Here is a 20,394-nt window from a genome sequence, read left to right as displayed (position 1 = left end):
CAAATTGAAGTACCAAAATTAATACTGCCAAATTTTGATTGTTAGTTTACATTTTTGATTTTAATTATTTGTTTTACTTTTAATTAAATATTTTAAAATGTGTTAATTCTTTAAAGGTGAATGGTACTTCACTTTTGGGAGTTTCCCACCAAGAAGCTGTCCACGCTCTTCGTAATGCAGGTAGCGTGATTCAGCTCATAATCTGTGATGGTTATGAACCAGAAGAAATCGAAGACATGATGAAATCTGCTCTTTCTCTTTCCTCAATCGATCGTGAAGATGAAGAGACAGAAATTATTAGACAGGTATGTGGTTTTGTCTAAAAATTTCCAATTTACTTAAAATAATATGAAGTGATAATTTGTCATAACTAAGATCATTTTTTTTAAATTTATAGTGGTTTATATTAATTACATTTTTACATAATTTTCAACATTAAAAATTCTTATTTATCTCAAAACAATTATTAAAACTGAAACTCTGATTACAATAATCAACATTTTATAATGTATTTTAATGTGGGGGACATGATAATTCTTATTATAATATCAGTTGTTTAATATTATAAGTGCATTCAACAGTATTTGGAAATTTTATTTTTGTTACTTTCTCCTTGTTAAAGTAGGATAACATTAATCAAATAGAAAATAAATATGGACAAAAATATTTTCTTAATTTTTTTTTAATGTCAAGTCAATATATTTATAAATTGAAAATAGCTCCAAAATCCCAGTTTTTAAAAATGTGAGAAATAGCATTTAATTAAACAACTCAAAAAATATATACTGTATATCTTGAACTTAAAGATAAATAACTTGTTAAAGCATATGTTTTTTTTTCAAAATTCATTTGTTTTGCAATATTGGAATCTATTTTTTAAATACTGGTTTTATTCAAATAATGATCACCCTTGAACAGTAGCTGCATCTGCTATTCAAGGATTTCCAGAACTTAGGGAAACGATGTAAACATAATAAATAATCATAAACTATTATAGATAGGTTTACCATGCAAACAAATTTTAATAGAAAATGAAATATGTAAAACAAAGAATATACAGTATGCATACTTTTTAATTGTTTTATTATTATTGTTGTACAGGTACTCCTCACTTTACGACCTATCTGCTTAACGACCACTCGCGCTTACGACCAGTCGAGTTTCGACCTGCAATTTGGGGAATTCCCTTTCTCAGCTTGAGTGTCGATCAGTGGCAAATGGTGGCATGTGCACTAAGCATACTATAATAGGCTAATAGTGTACTATAATAGTCTTTTTATGAATAAATTTGAAGTTTGTTGCATAATTTGTATAATTTTACAACGATCCTATATTTCCGGCACAAGCTCCTTGCTTAATGACGTAGTCGTCGGAACGGAACTCGGTTGTAAAGTGAGGAGTACCTGTATAGAAAATAACACATTACAAAGAAAGATACCAGTTGCCATTTGAAGTATAATTTGTTTTGAAACTCTAATTTAATTTCTTATAAATAAATATCTAAATACTTCATTAATAATGAACATAAGCAGATACTTGCAATGGAAATAACAGTACTCAAATATCATAAAGGAATACAGAGAAAATTCACAGTTTAAAATAATAGCTGTAGCTATTATTTGAATAAAACTGTTACCTCAATTGAAAGGATGTATTGTAATATCAATAGAAATAACAATTTATTTACATATAAATTTACAAATCGTATAATAAAAATTTTAACTAACAAATTAATGTTAATTTGTAGTTTTTATAACTGAAGTAGATGTTAAATTGAGAGGGGTGATATTTGTCCGACTATAGGAATGTCTACAGTGATACAAACTTTTAAAGTTGTTGTTTTAAGAAACTTTGTTTGTTGTATAATTTAATATAGATCTTGACTTTTTTTGTAACTGTAAAAGTGAATTTATCCACAATCTAGCTCCCGAAATATTTTAATCAGTATTTTTACAGAGAAAGAATCTTTAAAAATTCAAATAAATAATAATTATAACTAATCTGTTCTCTGATTTTATATTATCTTAGGAGCAACAAATGATGGAAGAAACTAATCAATGGGAAAGAGAAAAACAAGTAAGTTTTGTTTACTTACACTTACATAATATACAGTATTCGTAGTTTTTTACAATGCCTTCCTTTTCTCGTAATTTATTCCTTATTTTTTTTATCATTTATTAATATTTTTTCAATTGCATTTGAAGTGAATTAAGATTTAGAATTCAAAAACATTTTAAGAATTTACAATGAAAATTAATTTTAACTTTTTTAGTGTTTTAATGTAAGATGGTTGTTTAAATTTTTATAAATTTAATAAACATTTTCTGAGAAATTTCATATTTTTTTAGATTAAATAAGTCATTTACAAAATATAAAATATTATACACTAAAAAGATAACTAATCTAAATTTCAACTATCAAGTATTTTGACAATTAAACTAAGCATTTTTTAATGTATTAGTTATATAGGTTATTTCCTATAAACAATATGAAACATACTTTTAGTAGTGCCATTGTTAAAACATTTACTTTAGATTATTTTACTTTAAATAAAGATTAGGTTTTATTTATTATGGAAACAATGTATACAACTATATTATATAAATCACACGTCCTTCTAAAAAGATATCTAAGATTCAGACAGAAAATAAATTTTTTCCTTAAAGTATGAATATTAATGTTTTATTGTTTTATCATATTGGCTATTCAGTTATTAGTCAAAAATTTACCCTAGTTTATTCTACAGAATTAAATTAAGATTACAGAAGCTGTTATTTGGAACATATATCAGCATATGGAAAAGTGTCTAGTAGTACTTTCTATAAGCATACATTGTCTTGGCATGTAGTAACTGAGATACTGTTTTGTCTCTGCGACATTTTATCAAATTGAAAATCATGTATAAAAGTTACATTTTTTTAATTTTACAAAATTAAAACTTACTGCTATTGGCATCCTGATTCTGGTAAATTAAAAATCTGTAATATATCACAAATAACAATAAATGTAAATTAATAACTTGAATTTTATCTTTTAATGCATCATATAAAAACTCAAACATCAAATAGAATTAAAATTTATGGCATAAATTATTCTAAAAACATTTCCATGTGAAAATACTTAAGTGCTAATTTTTTGTTTTTGAATTATTATATTTTAAAGCTACAAAAAATTTCGATGGGAAAATGAGTTATAAAGAATATTTTTTGCATTGTTGAAGTGAAAATATGATTACCATTAATTGATGATGATTTCTTATGGCTTGTTTTTATTATTGACTGTTAACCATCAATCAGTCTGCAAGACCATGCAACACATTCATTCTTGGTTCATCACTGATCTGGTATAAAGTTAAAGCTTGTTGTTTAGAATATCTTTAAATCACTGTGTACTACACAATTGAGTAGTTTGCTTTGTATTTCTAGATCGGTAATTTTTCATTTTGACAAGTTTAAAATTTAGGACAGTCTGAGAGACCATACTACAGCATGAGCTTAACGTGTATTTTTTCAAATCGAAAAAGACTTCTCTTCCTGGAACTTCTAAATTAATTTATATGAGAATTCAGATTGTGAGGATGTCTAATTTGAGTGGTATGAAGTATGTTTTAGTGGCACAAGTTACATAGAAAGTAATTACTGAATGATAATCAAGGCGAGTCAACCTCCCTTAAAACTGACAGCAAAATAAGTAAAAATAAATGTATTAGTAAATCAGTATTCGTTTATGTACAACATATTAAAAGGTTGCAAGAAGCCAAGATGTCTTGAATGCACAACAAAAGTTTGTGTTGAATATGCAAAAGAATTATATTACGGTACTTGTGTTATATTACCAAGAATTAGTCTTTCTTTTTAAATGTTTGTTTAAAATATCTTTTAATTTTTGAAATAGAAGTTAAACTGTACTTGAGTTTTTATTTGAATTATAATTTAGGCTACTTTTATTACAAGCATGCATTTACAATGATACCTTATGCATTTAATAAAAGTAAATAAATGTTTTTATGATGTATTTTTTTTACCTTCAAATTCTCCTTATATTGTAAAAGACAACCTTAAAACTTATATATATATATGCCATATTTGTTATTAATTAAATGAATAGCAGTTAGTGAGATTACACAATGACATAAATGTAACAGATTCAGCATGACAAAAGCTAAGGATTAATCATTATAATTATTAATGAATTACATATAAAAGAAATTCTAAATGTGACTTTAGAAATAGCATAGATTTAAGAGTAGTCTTTTTTTCCCCAAATAAAATAACTGTAGTTGGAAAATTTAAGATTGCAGATGCTTATGTCAATAAGTATATAAGAGATAGGTGAATACTATCCACAAATATTCAAGGGCGAATATTATAAAACCAACTTCTCGCACAATCTCTGGGAAGGATAAATCAACACACTAAAAACCTTTTTTATATCCCAGTATGAATAGCTTTAGATAAAAACTAACGTTTTCGATGAAAACTTGGTCTTTTTCAGGCTATTGACCAAAATTATTTAGCTATTGAACTAGTATAAAATTATTTTAAATTCCAACTTATTTAAAAAATTGGAAACTAATTCTTACCATACATGCTACTGAAGTGAAAAAAAAATATTGTTACATCTTCACAAATAAATAATACAACGTATTTGACAAAGACAGGACAGAAGAAAGTCAAGCACCGGGTGTCTATATGGTTCCTCTCAGAGACTACAGATTCCAGTGAGATCTAGTATACATCAAATCCACAAAGTACTCACTAAGCAAAAGAATACAGGAACATGGGTATGATATCGCCAACCAAAGACATACCACCATCCTAGCTGCCTATGCCACAGACCTTGAAATAAAAACTGACCTCCATAGGGCCAAATTGGTAAAAATGTCGGATCAGGTTCAACACCTTTGCAACCTTGAAGCATTGGAAATATACAAAGCCGGCCTGGCCGGCAACTGTATTAATGCGAAAGATGCTGCCAATATTTTGTATGCATGGAGGTGGTGCTATGAGAAAAAGCGTAAACAACACTAGCATGTTGCTAATGTTTCTACACCAGCAAATGCATCGTATTATTTATTTGTGGGGATGTAACAATATTTTTATCACTTCAGTAGAAATTATGGTGAAAATTAGTTTCCAATTTTTAAATAATTTGAAATTTAAAATAATTTTAAACATGTTGTTCGAATTCCAGTTTCGAATTTCATACTGGTCAATAGCCTGACGAAGACCAAATTTTGGTCGAAAACGTTAGTTTTTATCTAAAGCTATTTGTACTGGGATATAAAAAAGGTTTTTAGTGTGTTGTCGAATATTATGTTGACGAAAACTAAATTTGAATAATATGAATACTTCCAATATTATACTATATGTACAGTCACATAACAGATCCAGAAATATCCAAAGGGAGGCTCAAAAATCAAAAATATTTGAATTATTAATAAGTACCTTTTATTAACATGTGCATGATTCAATAGTCCGACAAACCGTATTTCCCATTATGAATGTTTTAAAAAACAAGATTTTGATTTTCAAACAAAAAATATTACTACTTTTTGTCAGTGGTATCCCCTTATAATCCCCATGTATACAGACAGTTTTTTCAGCACTTCTGGTTTAATTTGTGACAAGAAAAGGAGGGAGACTAGATTTTGAATGTTCTTAAATTCTTGTTTTCTTAAATAAAAATCTGCAATAAGTGAGAATGAGAACAAATATCTGTTAATCTATTGAGCTAAGAGTACCCAAAAAAACTACTTTAAGCTTTTAATTTTGAATTTAAGTTTTAAAGTTTCATTTCTTAAAATTTAGTAAGTTGTTTTTCTTTTTTATTTTATTAATGTATTAAAGTAAATAAATAAAAAGTTAGATATATATATATATTAACTTAAATAATTATCTTATATACTTTACTTATTAAATAGTTTAACTTAATAAGTATCTGGGATTTTTGAATGTTCAAGACCTGATTAACATTTAAATTTGAGAAATTTTCCTATCTCTAGAATATAAACATGAACTGCTTAAAGAGATTTTTTATTTTTGCCTTCTCTGTAAATAGTCTATCAATATTTTTAACCTTCAATCTTTAAATTACATTTATTTGAATATACAAACAAGGAAAGTTTGTTTTTCTTACAAATTTTTAAAATAAATACTGAAAAATTTAAATGTTTTTAGTTAAAATAATTTTTACAGATTAAAAAAAATAAATGATATTTTAGTTTTAGGGATAAAACATTTTTACTTACTGATATGTTCAAATTTTTATTGATACATTTTCCAATATCATCAGGTGACCAAAAAAGTTCATGTAGTTTTGCAATAGTGGCTATTGCAAAAATTACGCGAACTTTTTTGGTCACCTTAAGCAGAAACAAGAATTTAAGAAAGTTTTAAGTTATTACTGCATATGTTACTATTTATTTTTAATATAATATATTTCCTAACTTGTTATAACAAAAAAAAAACAGAAAACAAATTTCAAAAAAGTTAATGGAATTGAGTGTAAAAACCATAAACAATTCCGACTACTAAGTCATATATTTACTTTGTGCATAAAAGTTTGCATAGATACGTAATGATAAATTTGGACAAATCGGAGAGCCTTTAACAATCTCTTAATTTTAGTATGAACTTCACATAATCCAATCTTAGATTAGTTTGGGTGAATATGAAAAGTAGAGCAATTAATCTGGAGTTATAAACTCTAAATCTTTAGTTATGCAATTCTCGGTTTGAAATGTTATCAGTGAATAGGGCCTTAAGAAACTTTCAATTCACAATTTTAAACATTTTTCTCTCCAGATGTTTAGAAATGAAATAACAAAAAACTAGTATAGTTGCTATAAATGAATTATTTAATATAAATTAATAAACAATATGCTAATACTGAATTAAAAAGTAAAACATATTACTTATAACAATTTCTGTGTGCATTTTTTGTGTCAATTTAAATGAGCAGCTGGAAGGATTACAAACCGTTTTGATGAATTATAAATAAAATATGATATATTTATATCTTACAATTTAGAAATTGAAATAACTTTTTAATGTGCAGAACATGTACTAGATGGTGGCTTTAAACACCTGTATCCAAATTGTTGTTATTATTTTATTTAAGTAGTTTTATTGTAACCCAATAACAATCTGACTGCTTGTTTGATTATAATATGAAGAATGTTATATTGAATTAAATCATAAGGTTCAATTTTAACATTTGTTTACTTTATATTAGTTTGCTAAGATGATGATAAGTTATTGGTTTTCAATAAATATTTTATTTATTTTGATGATTTATGTCATATTTAAATCATAATTAGTATTTAGTATTTTTATACTAACATAATGATAATAACAGGGCTGTGGAGTCGGAGTTGGAGTTGTCAAAAATATTAGTGATGCCACGGATAGTGATTTTGCCAAATACTGAATATTCGGTGGCAGAATGTTCGGCAAAATATGTGTACATTTCGCAGGTGACAGGTTACGACCTCTCTCATTGCGGTGGGTGCAGTAGCAATGTCGTGGGCGCATTTGTTTTATTTGCGAGTAGATCGTGTCATGACACGCATTATGTTCATTGTTACATCAAATTGTGTTACTAATAGTCATAAGGACTGTTAGTAACACAATTTGAGCTTGAAACACGGTTTAACTTTGATGAAAATGACAAATATCTGGTTGTCACTTTTCTTGACCTGCGTTTCAAAACCAGTTTCCTGGAATTAGTTCAAAAGCAAAGAGCAAAACAAAAAAGTTCTTTTAGAAGCTCTGAAAATTAGTTGTGATGAGTCTACTAGTACCGATGATGATTCTTCTCCACTTTGTAAGAAAAGAAATATCAATGAAAATGATAAAACCATTGAAATACATGACAGTTTCTGGAACTGTTTTGAGGAAATATGCAAAATGATAAGAATGTGGAGAAGAAAAGCGCTATTGCAAATGAGATTGATTTTTATATGAAAACTGTTTTGCCTAGATCGGACGGCAGACCTTTACAAGTGGTGGTCAGCAAATGCAAAACGGTATCCAGCCTGACAGAATTTTCTAAGATTTATCTATCGTCTCCTGGCAGTAGTGTATATAGTGAGAGGCTGTTTTCAGAAGCAGGTATAGTATGAGGAAAAGCACAATCGTTTGCTATCAACAAATGCTGAAAAAATTGTTTTCATTCATCACAACTTACCACTGATTGATTTTAAATATTAAATGTAATAATTTGTAATTAAAATAAATACATTTTTGAGTAATATGTGTGTTTTTTCCATGATTTGGTATTTGGCCGAATAGTATGCAACATTCGGCCAAATACCGAATATTAAAAAAAGTGGCTGAATACCGAATAGTAGCCAAATATTCGTGGCATCACTAAAAAATATACTGACTCTGACTGGATGTATATGGGGGGGGGCACAATTTCATTCAACCACTTTGAAGTTTAATAACTCCTGTAATAAACCATTCAACTCTGATTCAAAAACCACAGAAGTATTAAGTTTCAAACAGGGTGAACAAACTAATACATACATCTAAAAAAAAACCAAATCTTTTGTGTATCTTGACATTTCAAGGTGTTCTGAGTCCAAAAATGTAAAAATTTGGGGGCCATCATTTTTTGACCTATTGCTACACTTTCCCTCTGTTATATATAACAGCTGAGAAGTAAAAATTATTGAATACATATTTATATATTGACTATTTCATTACTTAGAGAAGTCTTTTAGCTTAGGTCTTCATATACATGTAAAGTTATAGAAACAAGTATGCATAAGATGTTCTTCTGGAATACTTGTTACTTGATATACCTGTAAGACATTTTGAAATATTTTATTTTTTTTTTCCATATTTGTTTCTAATTGCAATCTTTAAAATATATTTGTAATATTTTAAGATATTTCGTCCAATTTTTTTTTTTTTTTTGCTTTTTAATTGTTGAAATGAGATGTAAGTAAATCAATTTCTTGTTTAAAAATATAGTTAGCCTTTTTTTTTTTTTTTTTTTTTTTGAAGAGCTGATGGTCGTTTTCAAAGATATTCTTTTTCTGTACAGCAATTTTTATTTAAAACTGAAACAACTTTCATATAAGTTCACAAATGTTATAAAATAACATTTTTTTTAAATTTGAGAATTCATTAGGGTATTAATTATATCTTATTTTGGATAAATAAAACCTTTAATATTAACAGCTTTTAGTTATTTTTTGAATGTAATCCATCATGTTAGAACTACCTAGTGATTTTCAATATAATGTCTTGTAAAGGTACATACTCTCAGCAAAATTAAAGTGATGCAAACATCAGTGAGTTCTGTCGTTTATTATTTTCATTCATAGTCACTAACAATTTCCATCACTATATACTAGACCAGAACACAACCAATAATTGATGATTTGATAAAATTCCTGTTGTAATTCATGGTAATTGATATATATATATATTCATACATTAACTAAAATAGATGTTGCTAATTAAAAGATGGAATTTATAAATTTAATTTCAATCAGTTCAATCTATATTTTCTGCAAATAATCTTTGGGTGTTTTTTTTTTCTGTAAGTTTAACTCTGTAATTTTTGATGCGACATCATATAAAAAATAGACCTTTTATCACTTCTTCGATTAATATTGTCATAAATATTTTTCAAATCTTTCCAGTTTTAATTCTGTACGAAACAGTGCATAATGAGTAAAACTGAGGTATATTTAATCAATTGGTTACCAGCATATACTATTGCTGTAAAAGTGTAGAACAGTTTCAGATATCACTGAAGGTTCTACACAATATGAAACAGCCACTGACAGAATTTAGCATTGATGTTCGTTGTCTTTTAATTTTGCTGCTTGTGAGCATAATAATAATGGGAGATTTATTTGTATAAATAAAATAGTTAATACAGACTGGCAGACATTATTACATCATTTTCAAAATAATAGAAAATATGAAATGCTTTTATTGTATTTTTGTGAAATGACCGGTCTATCAGGGAGAGATTGTGATCAGATATTTCCATATGGTAAAAGCTGGTATGTTGGCTTATCCCGGGGAATGCCAGCACTCCAGTTTAAGTGAGGTTATAGATCACTCTCTAGAGGTGCTTAAAAAGAAAACAGATAAGTTTTTATTCTAAAACTGTGAAACTGTCAGCATTACATCAAAAACTACAATTATATGTTTAATTTCTCATTTTATCTTCTTTCTAACCAAGTAAAATACTCTTGGAATTTCAAAAGTGCTTTTTTTATGTGTATCTTATTGTTATTCCATTCAAAAATACAAAAATAAACATTAAATTTAAGAAACTCCTATAAATTATCTCAGCTTACATCCATTAACATCCCCTTTATGTGAATTTGAGAGGAAGATGTTATTTTTAAGGTCTGGGTAGATGGTCAGTGTAGCCCACACTGACTTACTACTACTACTACTACTACTGTCAATAAGTTGTTAATTGTTTTATTGTCTTAAAATCAGGAAAAGAGTTTTTGTTTACAAGTTCAGTCAAATTACAATGTCATTAAAGAAAACATTCTTCCTAGTACAATAAAATAAAGTTTAATCAGATCTAACAAAACTACTTGTTAATTAATTTTATATTTTAGTCACAGTTTAACTGGCATTCCGGTAACCCTGGGATTTTTGGCATGCTGGTCATTCCATGGTATAATACGTTATAAGCTTATAGCTTATTAATATATGAAAAAAAATAATGTCTTATTTTGTTAGGTATTTATATACTCTTTTTGTGTCATTATATTGAGAAATATTACTGTAGTCTTGAAGAGTTTATTTGTGTTTAGTTATACAATATTTAATATTTTCAAACATAAAGCCAAAACACATCTATGTATTCTTTCACGTGTACCAAACACGATATTACAGACTTTTCAATAATCAAGATTGGATTAGGTCGACAGCTTTATGCATCCTATTTCATGTTTTAAATTTTTGTCTCCCAGAAAATTTGCAACTGTAATAGTGAAGTTCGAATGCTGACTGAACTTTGAGGTTGTGGGGAATCCAGGTTAAATTCAAGTCTTTCATCCTTCCAGAAAATGGCAGATGGCTAGTCCGCATGACTTCCTATCGATAGATATCGTCTTCCAGGGAATGAGATTGAACAGAATGTCACGTCGACTGACATCCCACCTATTTAACTTCCAATATTTCTTTTACATATTTTATTACCTTCTCTATAATGATTATGTATGTTGGAACATCACAGCAATATATATAGTAATAAATAAATATAATTGTTGTTTGTTTTTATATTTATGTGTATTCTTTATTTGGAGAGTGAAACTTAGTATTTAAATGGATAAATTTTGTAATATTCATTGTCAGCCTTAAAAATTATATGTTTGTTCTGCTCTAACAAAAACTATTTTGTGCTTTTGTATACCCTCTTTGTTTGAAACCTTACATCTCTAACAGAATTCTATTTGTGTTGTTCTGTCTCCTCCCCATCCACAAACTTTAAAATAAATTATGTAAGGTAAGGTATAAGGTATGATAAATCTATTCAATTGCTATGTTAAAAGTTCTCTGTATTGATATTATTGTTAAATTAGTTTTAACACTAGCAAAAGTTATTCTTTTAGGTAATTAAATTTATTAAACTTTGAATACAGGGTAAATATGCTGTCGTTCCTCATTCTGCAAAAACTGTCGACCAGAAAGTACTCGAAGTAGTTCAAGCTGCAAAGCAATTGGTTCATCCAGATCTTTTAGGCAATGATAACACTCCAACAAAGGAAAGAAAAACAACTACTGTTTTAATGACAAAGCATACAGTTAATCCCCCAACTGCAAGCACTGTATGTAACTATTCTACTTTCCTTTTATGGAATAATTCAGTGTTTTTAATTTATTTAATATCATTAATTTGTACAGCCAAATGTATTAAGAAATAACGAAGCCCTACCATTGCCTCATAACATTTCGCCGGTATCATCCCCGGTTCCTCCAACAGCTAATAACTCTTTGAATCCAGATAGTGATATTAGTGGAAGTACATTGGATGGATCCTCTCTAGATCCAGTCTGTAATTCTAAACATCCTGGTGCCAAACCAGTTTCCACTAAACCTCAGAAGGTAAATATTTTCATTTGAAATTATGAAAATTGCATTAACAAATAATTATTGAGTTACCTAAGCATATATTTGTTTAGGATATGCAACATGTATACAAATCCGAGCCAGAGTATTTAACATTCAGTGAGAAAAAGCATAAATTTGAGAAGGCCAGTTATGAACCTGTGATAAAAGAGACTGCAAAAATAAAACAGTTTAATTATTTATCTCAGAATGAAGTATGGTGCTCAGAAGAAGGTATTTTAAGACTTTATATTAAGAATAAAACACAACAGTCTTTATAAATTAGAGTGATAATGACACATTTACTTTTTTATATCTATAGAAAAGAAATTGGCTCCAATTTTGGGAAACCAGAATAAATCATGTCATTCTGTAGATAAAAATTCCGACGACTGTACTTCACTTACTGATAACCATAATGGAAATCACACAATATTGGATAGTGAAAGGATGTAAGTTAATATTAGAATGTCTAATGGATCTTGTATATATAAAAACATTTTAAACTAATACAAATATTAATTTTTTGGAAATCAGTAGTTATTCTTAATGTTTTTTTAGAATTTAGGGTGCTTTTTAATTTAAAAATTTCAGAGCTGTTTAGGAAACAGTTTTTTACTGCTGAAAACATGTGAATTTTTAAGAAATAGACGTAATATACAAATGTTTCATTTTTAATGTATGATAGGTATAAATTCCTCTATCTTACAAGTTAGATATATAGGTATAGGGCTTGATTTTTTTTGATATAGTTAGGTGGCAAATTGAAGTGAGGACTCACTTTCTTTAACTATCAATATAAAAGAAATATAAATTTTCTAATTAATTAATGTCTTCATTGATCAAATCTTTATTTTGGATACTAGAATAACAGATTATCCAAAGTAAAGTTTTGGTCTACTACAACATTTAAAATTTAAATTAGAATATTTTAATAAATAACAGAAATGAATTTTTAAAATTCTTTCATAAAATTTGTAATAAATAATAAACCATTAATAATACAATTTATGAAAATTTATTATTCCATATACATTTCTTTTTATATATTATACTTACTTATAAATATATAAAACAATTAATTCAGGTAACTTCATTTTTATGTGGGTATGTATATATGTTTTGATGATGATGATAGAAGAGAATACTATAAATGATATTTCAATAAACAGAAAAGTAACAATACATATATGTACAGTTATTCAAATGTGTAAACTTTGGCTGAGTGACAAAATTTGCCAAAGAAAGTTTGGAACTATAAAAAACACAATTGTTTAATATCAGTAATCACTATGTGAGAATCCACTCTAATTCACCTAGCTTTAGTCAGTTATTCACAATACTTTATAACTGACTTTTGTAATGCTTATATAATGATATTTTGTATCTTTGTAATGTTGTGAAAATATTAAATATACAAAATAATTTGGGAGGATGTACTGCCATGTATTTCAGAGGTCATTTTGAGCAAAAAAAGTCCTTTGAACTTGGGTCCTCACCTCAGTAGTTATGGAGTAATTCTCTGTAAACAGTGCACAATACATCTCCATTAGAGTATTGTGTATAGAAGAACCAGTAATTGTAAAGTAATTATGTACCAGGTGAAGGCACAGACACATGAGGAACTATTTGTGCATATTATGCACTGTTATTCTAATCGAGGATAGGGATGAGGAGATATACAGAGTAATGTGCACAGTTCATGAACTTTAATGTGCATATTAACAGAGATAAAGTTTACAAAAAATTTTCAAAAATAGGTTTATAAACATTGATGCAAAATGGATCTGTTACAATAGTTTTATTACAGGAAAATGCATTTTATTTTTTACTTTCAAATTAACCAAGGTTATGCCTGTTTATAATGAATTTCTCTAACTATTGAGAATAGCATCCAAGTTTATAGGACATTTTTACTCAAAGTAAATTTCAAAATAAGTTCCATAAGGAATAATATATCCCCCCGAATAATCCTGTAAAAAGTCTGTTTAATCTTGTTTTTTGTAAACTGTTGTTAATTAAATTGAACATAATTCTTCTACATATAATTTATACATCAATTTATCATATTTTATGACATATACTTTCCAACTACTTGAAGGAAAGCAACAGAGGGTACTATGCATGGGTGGAAAAGACCAAGTCTATTAGGAAAAGAGGATAGTTCGTATACATCAGTAAAGAAATTCACAAATAAAATCAGAATTTAATTAATAGTTACCATATTAATTTGGAAGAATGATACTTAACAAGTTGCAATGGTATGCACTCTTTCCACTTTCCTTCCCCCAGCTTGGAAATAAACAGTTCCTGGAAACTTGCCAAGTGTTGCTTTGCTATCTGGAGGAGGATAGTAAGATGCAGCTTTTTTCCAAAAAAAATAAAAAATAAAAAACTAACGAATTTCCCAAATTGCCTTCAATAAGCCACAGATACTGTACCTAGCCCAACTCTTGAATAAAATTATTATTTTCTAATTAAACATATTATTATTATTATTATTATTTACTATAGCTAATCAGCTTTTGCATGTATTCATGTTGAATATTTTATTGGTAAATGAATTTTAATTGTATATAACTTCTTTTAAACTTTTCTCTTTCTCTAATAAATAAAAGTGTACACTTTAATCTTTTTAACCAGAATATGGTAAAAAACAAATTTGGGGCAGTGTGCCAAAGGCACAGGATGACTTAATTACACTAAAAACTTTTCCTTAAATATTCTGTGCTGAAATAGAAATACATTTTATATGATAGAATAAATTACCTTATTTTACAAAATAAAATAAATGTTATTTGAGTGGTACTTAATGAAAGATATTGAATAAGATTAATTGCTATAATAATTGAAATTCAATACCATGAAGTAAATGGAACAATTGCAGACTTTCAAAAGGAAATATAAGCTGAAAGTTGGTAGAAGAGCTAACTGCAATTTTTGCATAAAAATAAAAAGAATAAAATAATCTGATATAATGCTTAAAAGAATAAATTGTAGATTACAGATACATATTTCATTTTAAATGTAAGTCATTTTGAAATTTATTTAGGATTCAAAGATCTTAAAAATCATTCAAATAAGAAGGCAAGTGATCAAAAAGAAAAAAAAATATATTTACTTTTTTGAAATTTCAGTACTAATTCATTCACATATAAGATGAGGTTTTTATTCATTTTTCACTGCTTCAAAAACCTACGTTGTTCTATATGCGCGTGCAAAGGATTCTTTGCATTTTTGCAATAATTTTTGTGAATCATGTATTTGCATTTTTTACTGGATGCTCCCCCTCTTGTATTTAAAAACAAAAGTATTTTATCTGGGTTGTTTCAATTGATCTTGTGTATTGTTTGGAACAATAGGAAAAGCAAAGCTTTTGAATTGAATTCCAATTTGAAATTCCAAAATCACACAGGATATAAATTTTAATCCATTCCCACATGAAAACAGATGATTATTTGGAGAAACTCATAAGTGTAATTGACGGAGAGTGGATTTGACTGTTAATAATTGGCATAAAAGGTTCCCGATCGTCCAACTTTACATGAACAAATTATGTTGATTTTACAAGATTTTTCCGTAAAGTTTAAAATGCCAGTAATTTTTGCGAGACAATGTGTGCATTTACATGCATTTGATATTTTATTTGTGATTAAACAAAATAAAATTAGAACTGTATTAATAAATCTAATTTTCTTTATTTTAATCTTTAAAGTCACACTTTGTCCTATATGCAAGTAAATATGGTAAATCTATTACATGGATGAATTATGCTTTATTCTTTATCTGTGAGAATCAAGAACCAATCAAACAGGCTAAGGAACAAAAATTCTACTAACATTTGAAGAAATGTTTGTGCTGACTACAATAAATAATCAGAAAACTATTCTAATGCCAAACAATTGCTGGATTACATCAGATTATAATAATGCTACTTAGTAACATGATTATAATCTGATGTAATCCAGCAGTTGTTTGGCATTAAACTAAAAATCAGGTTATTAGAAAACTATTCAGTATAAAACTTAATAATACTACTAATGATGTTTACAAACTTAAGATCTTTAATTCTTGCATTTGAACATCCAAATATTTCAAAGACAACAATTGAAACTTTGCTTTTCTATATACAGTATAATCTGCTTATTGTAATCACGAATATTGTTATCAGTTGTTTAATGTTATATGTTTGGATTTGTTAATTCCAATAAATTTAAATGCACTAGTTGTTATAAATTATTTAGTCATAGTATAGTAATATAAATTATTGTATTTCTTTCTTCAGTTATATGCTATCTGTTAAAGACTGCACTGCAAAACCAGCAGATAAACAATACTGGACAAATCACATTAAATTAATAACATATCTTTTTAATGTTAGTCAATAAAACCAGAATTTATATTAGCTATAGTCTTATTTACTTAGCTTGCTTAGTAATAAATAGTAAATAATATTATCAGTATAGACAAGTCCCAAAGTGATTATAATAAGCAGATTCTTCTTTGCATATTTGGACCTAGAGGATATTGAAAATCAGTCCATTGTAATAAAAGATGTAGCTTTCAATATTAAGTGAAAAATGGTGGTTGTTTTACTTTTATGCAGGCATTTTATTCACATAATGAACAATAATGGTAAAAATTATAACTTAAATGTGCTTTTAGATGTAGGAATAACAATTATTTCTATCGTGACAAATTCTTAGTTTTTTTATAATTTGCATTAAGACTTTGAAATTGTTTTAATTTGTTGAGGTTGTCTCAAATATACATCAAACGAAACCCGATATCATAAGCAAATACACCAACAACTGCCATAAATGATCAGGCTAAATTTTGGATATATGATTATAGATTAGAAATAAATTTGGCACTAGAGTTAGGTGTTAGGCACCATCTCTTATTAATATCTTATTAATCTCTAATATTATAATTATTTATTTTAATAAGAGATGGCACCTAACACCTAACTCTAGTGCCAAATTTATTTCTAATCTATAATCATATATCCAAAATTTAACCCAATCATTTACAGCAGTTGTTGGCGTATTTGAGGTTGTCTCTTCATACATTTACTTATAGAAATACTTAAATTTTGATGCAATAAAAATATTTTAAATTGTTGGGATTTTAATTTTATCAAGATTTTGACTGTTTGAATCAAATCTCCCCTTGCTATCATTAGCCAAAAGAAAAAAAAATCTGAATTTTATAACTTCAGTTCCTTATATATTTCCTTACAAGATGATACCTCCAGTTCATTGTAACTTATGTTGTAAGCATCTAATATTTTAGATTAAAATTTTATAGACCTTACATAATAGCCATTTAGTTCTTTTGATATGCCATAATTAAAGGCAAACTATTTGGAATGATGTTTAATCTAGAACTTTGTTAAAAGCTAACTTAGACATGATATCACATCATTGATTAGAATGAATATAACATTTCCAAATGAAATTTGAAAAATACTTGCAGTTTGAAGTTTTTTATTTCACTGAATTTTAAATTTGTTATTTGCTTCATATTGTAAAATTGGGAGATAAGATTATATAAATTGATAAAATCTTAATTTAGAATTTAAATGGATGGTTTTTTTTCTTTCTTGTATACATTCATCTAAATCAAAGAAAAAAGATATGACATACATTTGTTGTTGTCACGTAAAATAAAAATATATGTAATTTTAAATTACATGTTTTGTTCCACATATGAAAATTATTGAAAATATTGACATTATCTTTTAACTTATACAGTTTATTTAAGAGATAACAACACAGACAATTTTATAATCTTACATAATTGAGTTAGACAGAATTTATTCTGCACAAAGCTCATTTTTGAAAAAAAAATTTTTTGAAATAGCAAGACTTTTCAGAATCTACTGTGCATAATAAACTTGTCACTAGATAGTGATTGTGAAATTCAAGAAATTCATTACTTCAAAATTTATTTTTGAGGTCCTCATTACATTGTTCATCTATAATCTATAGCATATTACAGATTTATCTATATAAGCCACGAGTTGCTTGCCATTGATCTAATAATAACTTTATTAACATAATTATTATGTCATTAGAATTATGTAGATGTGTTTATTTTTAACCATTTATTTTAATTTTAGAAATGTTATTTCTGATATTTATTTTGATTTATAAATTTATAAATAATAACCATTAGATTTTTTTAATATTAAAGAGATACATAATCATGAGTGATTATTTTTATTTTGTTTTTTTACAAGACATCTATAATATTAAACATCGTTTACTATATATCTTATTTTAGATTTGTAATAGTTTTTATATGTACACATATAAAAACTATTACATGTGTACATGATAATTTTTTCTTTAATTACAAAATAAAATTATTAAACTCAGACTTTGAAAACAAATGAACAAAACTGTAAGACAGTGTGTAAAATTTCAAAATAAATTCACAATACTTATTTTTTAATTCATTTGTAACAAATGTTTTCTTTTTTTAAAAGATTTGTCAAATTTATATATATATATATACTGTTCAAATGTCATAGAAAATTAAAGTTACTACTTAAATGAAATGAAGAAAACAGTATTTTAAAAGTCTAAGTTTAATGTATTTTATAATTAAGATATACAAGTGAGTCAAAAGTCACCATACTTGAGAAACAGTTGCAGAGCTTAAATTCCCAGATCACATTGTCTTGATTTACGAGGCACTACAAAGCATAGCCTCTTGAAAAACCACATTCACGATGGATATATATGCACACAATACCAAATGTATTCATGTGTGTTTGCCATGAGTAGGAAGAATACATTCATACAGTATGTGCATTTAGTTAAATATGTTATGCATAAATATCAGTTAAGACTAACTAGTGATTGCATAGTATAGTGAAACCTTTGCCCTTGTATGAGGACTTTTGGTTGACTTGTATATAAAATTCAAACATAAATTCCAAATTATTCTAACTAAAGAACAAAATTTGTGCTTTATTAGAACTTCTAATCAAGCTTAATTTTTGTTCATAACATTGTTAATTTAAATTAAAGTTTAATGCATGTTGTTTAAATTTAAAATAGATTTTAAAACTTTTGTTAACTTTTGATGTGTCTCTGTAGGCATTGAATGAAGCTATAATTTCCAATGTTTTGTCTCTGTTTTGTTTGTTTGATTCTTGTTGTATGTTTAATTTCAGTATGCATGATTAATAAAAGAAAAAATATATTAGTAATATTTAGCTTGATCTAAATTAAAAAATTATATTAAAACAGTTAGTAACGATAGATTTTTCTTAGTAAGATGACAAATTGAAAATTAGTTTTTAATTATGTACTGCTTATCCATAATATCATTGCTGTCTTTCTTACTGTAACTGATACTAAGTTAATTTTAATAATTAAAAATTTTTAATTAGATTAATGAAGTATAAAGCCAAATTTATTTGGATATTTTATGTTTTATGAAAGACAAATTTATTAAAATTTGGAATATAAAATCAGCACAAAAATGAAATATCACTTGTGATAAATACAAATAACAAAAATTATCAAGCATCTAGATTCACCTACTTTTGTTTAAAATACACTGAAAAAATAAAGAAAAAATACAATGTTTATTAACATACAACCACTTTTATTTTACAATTAAATGAATTATTCAGAAAAGATAAATATAGGTTTCTATATCTTGGCTGGGCAATGTGCAGTACTTGATTAGGGGCTCTAGAAGTATTATAAAGTTTAATAGCCTCCTTTTGGCAATGCACATTGACTTAGTCATAGATTTGTTAAGAAAATAAACTGATTCCTACTAGTGCATGTTTTTACAACTCATTTCATGAATTTTGACTAACTGAAAAACTTCAACTTTAATATTACTAAATTTTAAAACAGTTTAGTGTTATAATTTTATCATTTTTTAATGTGGTTAATGTTTTGGCTCCTTACTGGTTTTATAGCTTGATAATGTTATAATTTTGTTGAGTGAAATGAAGTGTTCACAAATATAGATATATATTTTTCAAATTAAAATCAAATACGGAAGTATTCCTTTTGGGTGTTGTTAAGACCCTCAACCATCCTTCAACATCCGGTATAACCTTATTTAAATCTTCTGGAGGAGGAGTAAACAAAGGGCCTAACCTAATTGCGTTAACCAGCGTAGGAAGAAGTCGTATATTGTCCCAACATACAAGAGAACCCTGAATTTGGTTTTCACTCCAGCATTGGAACATTGAAAGCCATTCTGTCGTGCTTTGACTGTGTGGTTACAGTCAAAGCATGACCTCCTCCTATGCTGGTTAACG

The 20,394-nt window shown here is 27.0% G+C and overlaps 1 protein-coding gene across 4 annotated transcripts in view; it reads left to right on the top strand.

Moving 5' to 3' along the window:
• Window positions 1–20,394, top strand: part of scrib (scribble) — a 153,393-nt gene that overhangs the window by 90,628 nt on the left and 42,371 nt on the right. For 2 of the 4 annotated variants that reach the window (XM_067268835.1, XM_067268836.1), the window contains exons 29-34: window positions 117–305; window positions 2,029–2,076; window positions 11,633–11,818; window positions 11,895–12,095; window positions 12,173–12,332; window positions 12,421–12,550. In XM_067268835.1, the coding sequence (XP_067124936.1) occupies window positions 117–305; window positions 2,029–2,076; window positions 11,633–11,818; window positions 11,895–12,095; window positions 12,173–12,332; window positions 12,421–12,550 (914 nt within the window). Of the gene's footprint in view, window positions 1–116; window positions 306–2,028; window positions 2,077–10,960; window positions 11,273–11,632; window positions 11,819–11,894; window positions 12,096–12,172; window positions 12,333–12,420; window positions 12,551–20,394 lie in introns of those variants that run through there. The other 2 variants (XM_067268838.1, XM_067268837.1) reach the window with 2 other exon arrangements.

The sequence above is a fragment of the Centruroides vittatus genome, unplaced genomic scaffold (genome assembly GCF_030686945.1).
Source record: "Centruroides vittatus isolate TY-2023 unplaced genomic scaffold, ASM3068694v2 contig_341, whole genome shotgun sequence".
NCBI lineage: Eukaryota > Metazoa > Arthropoda > Arachnida > Scorpiones > Buthidae > Centruroides > Centruroides vittatus.
This window is presented reverse-complemented; position numbering and strand designations above follow the sequence as displayed.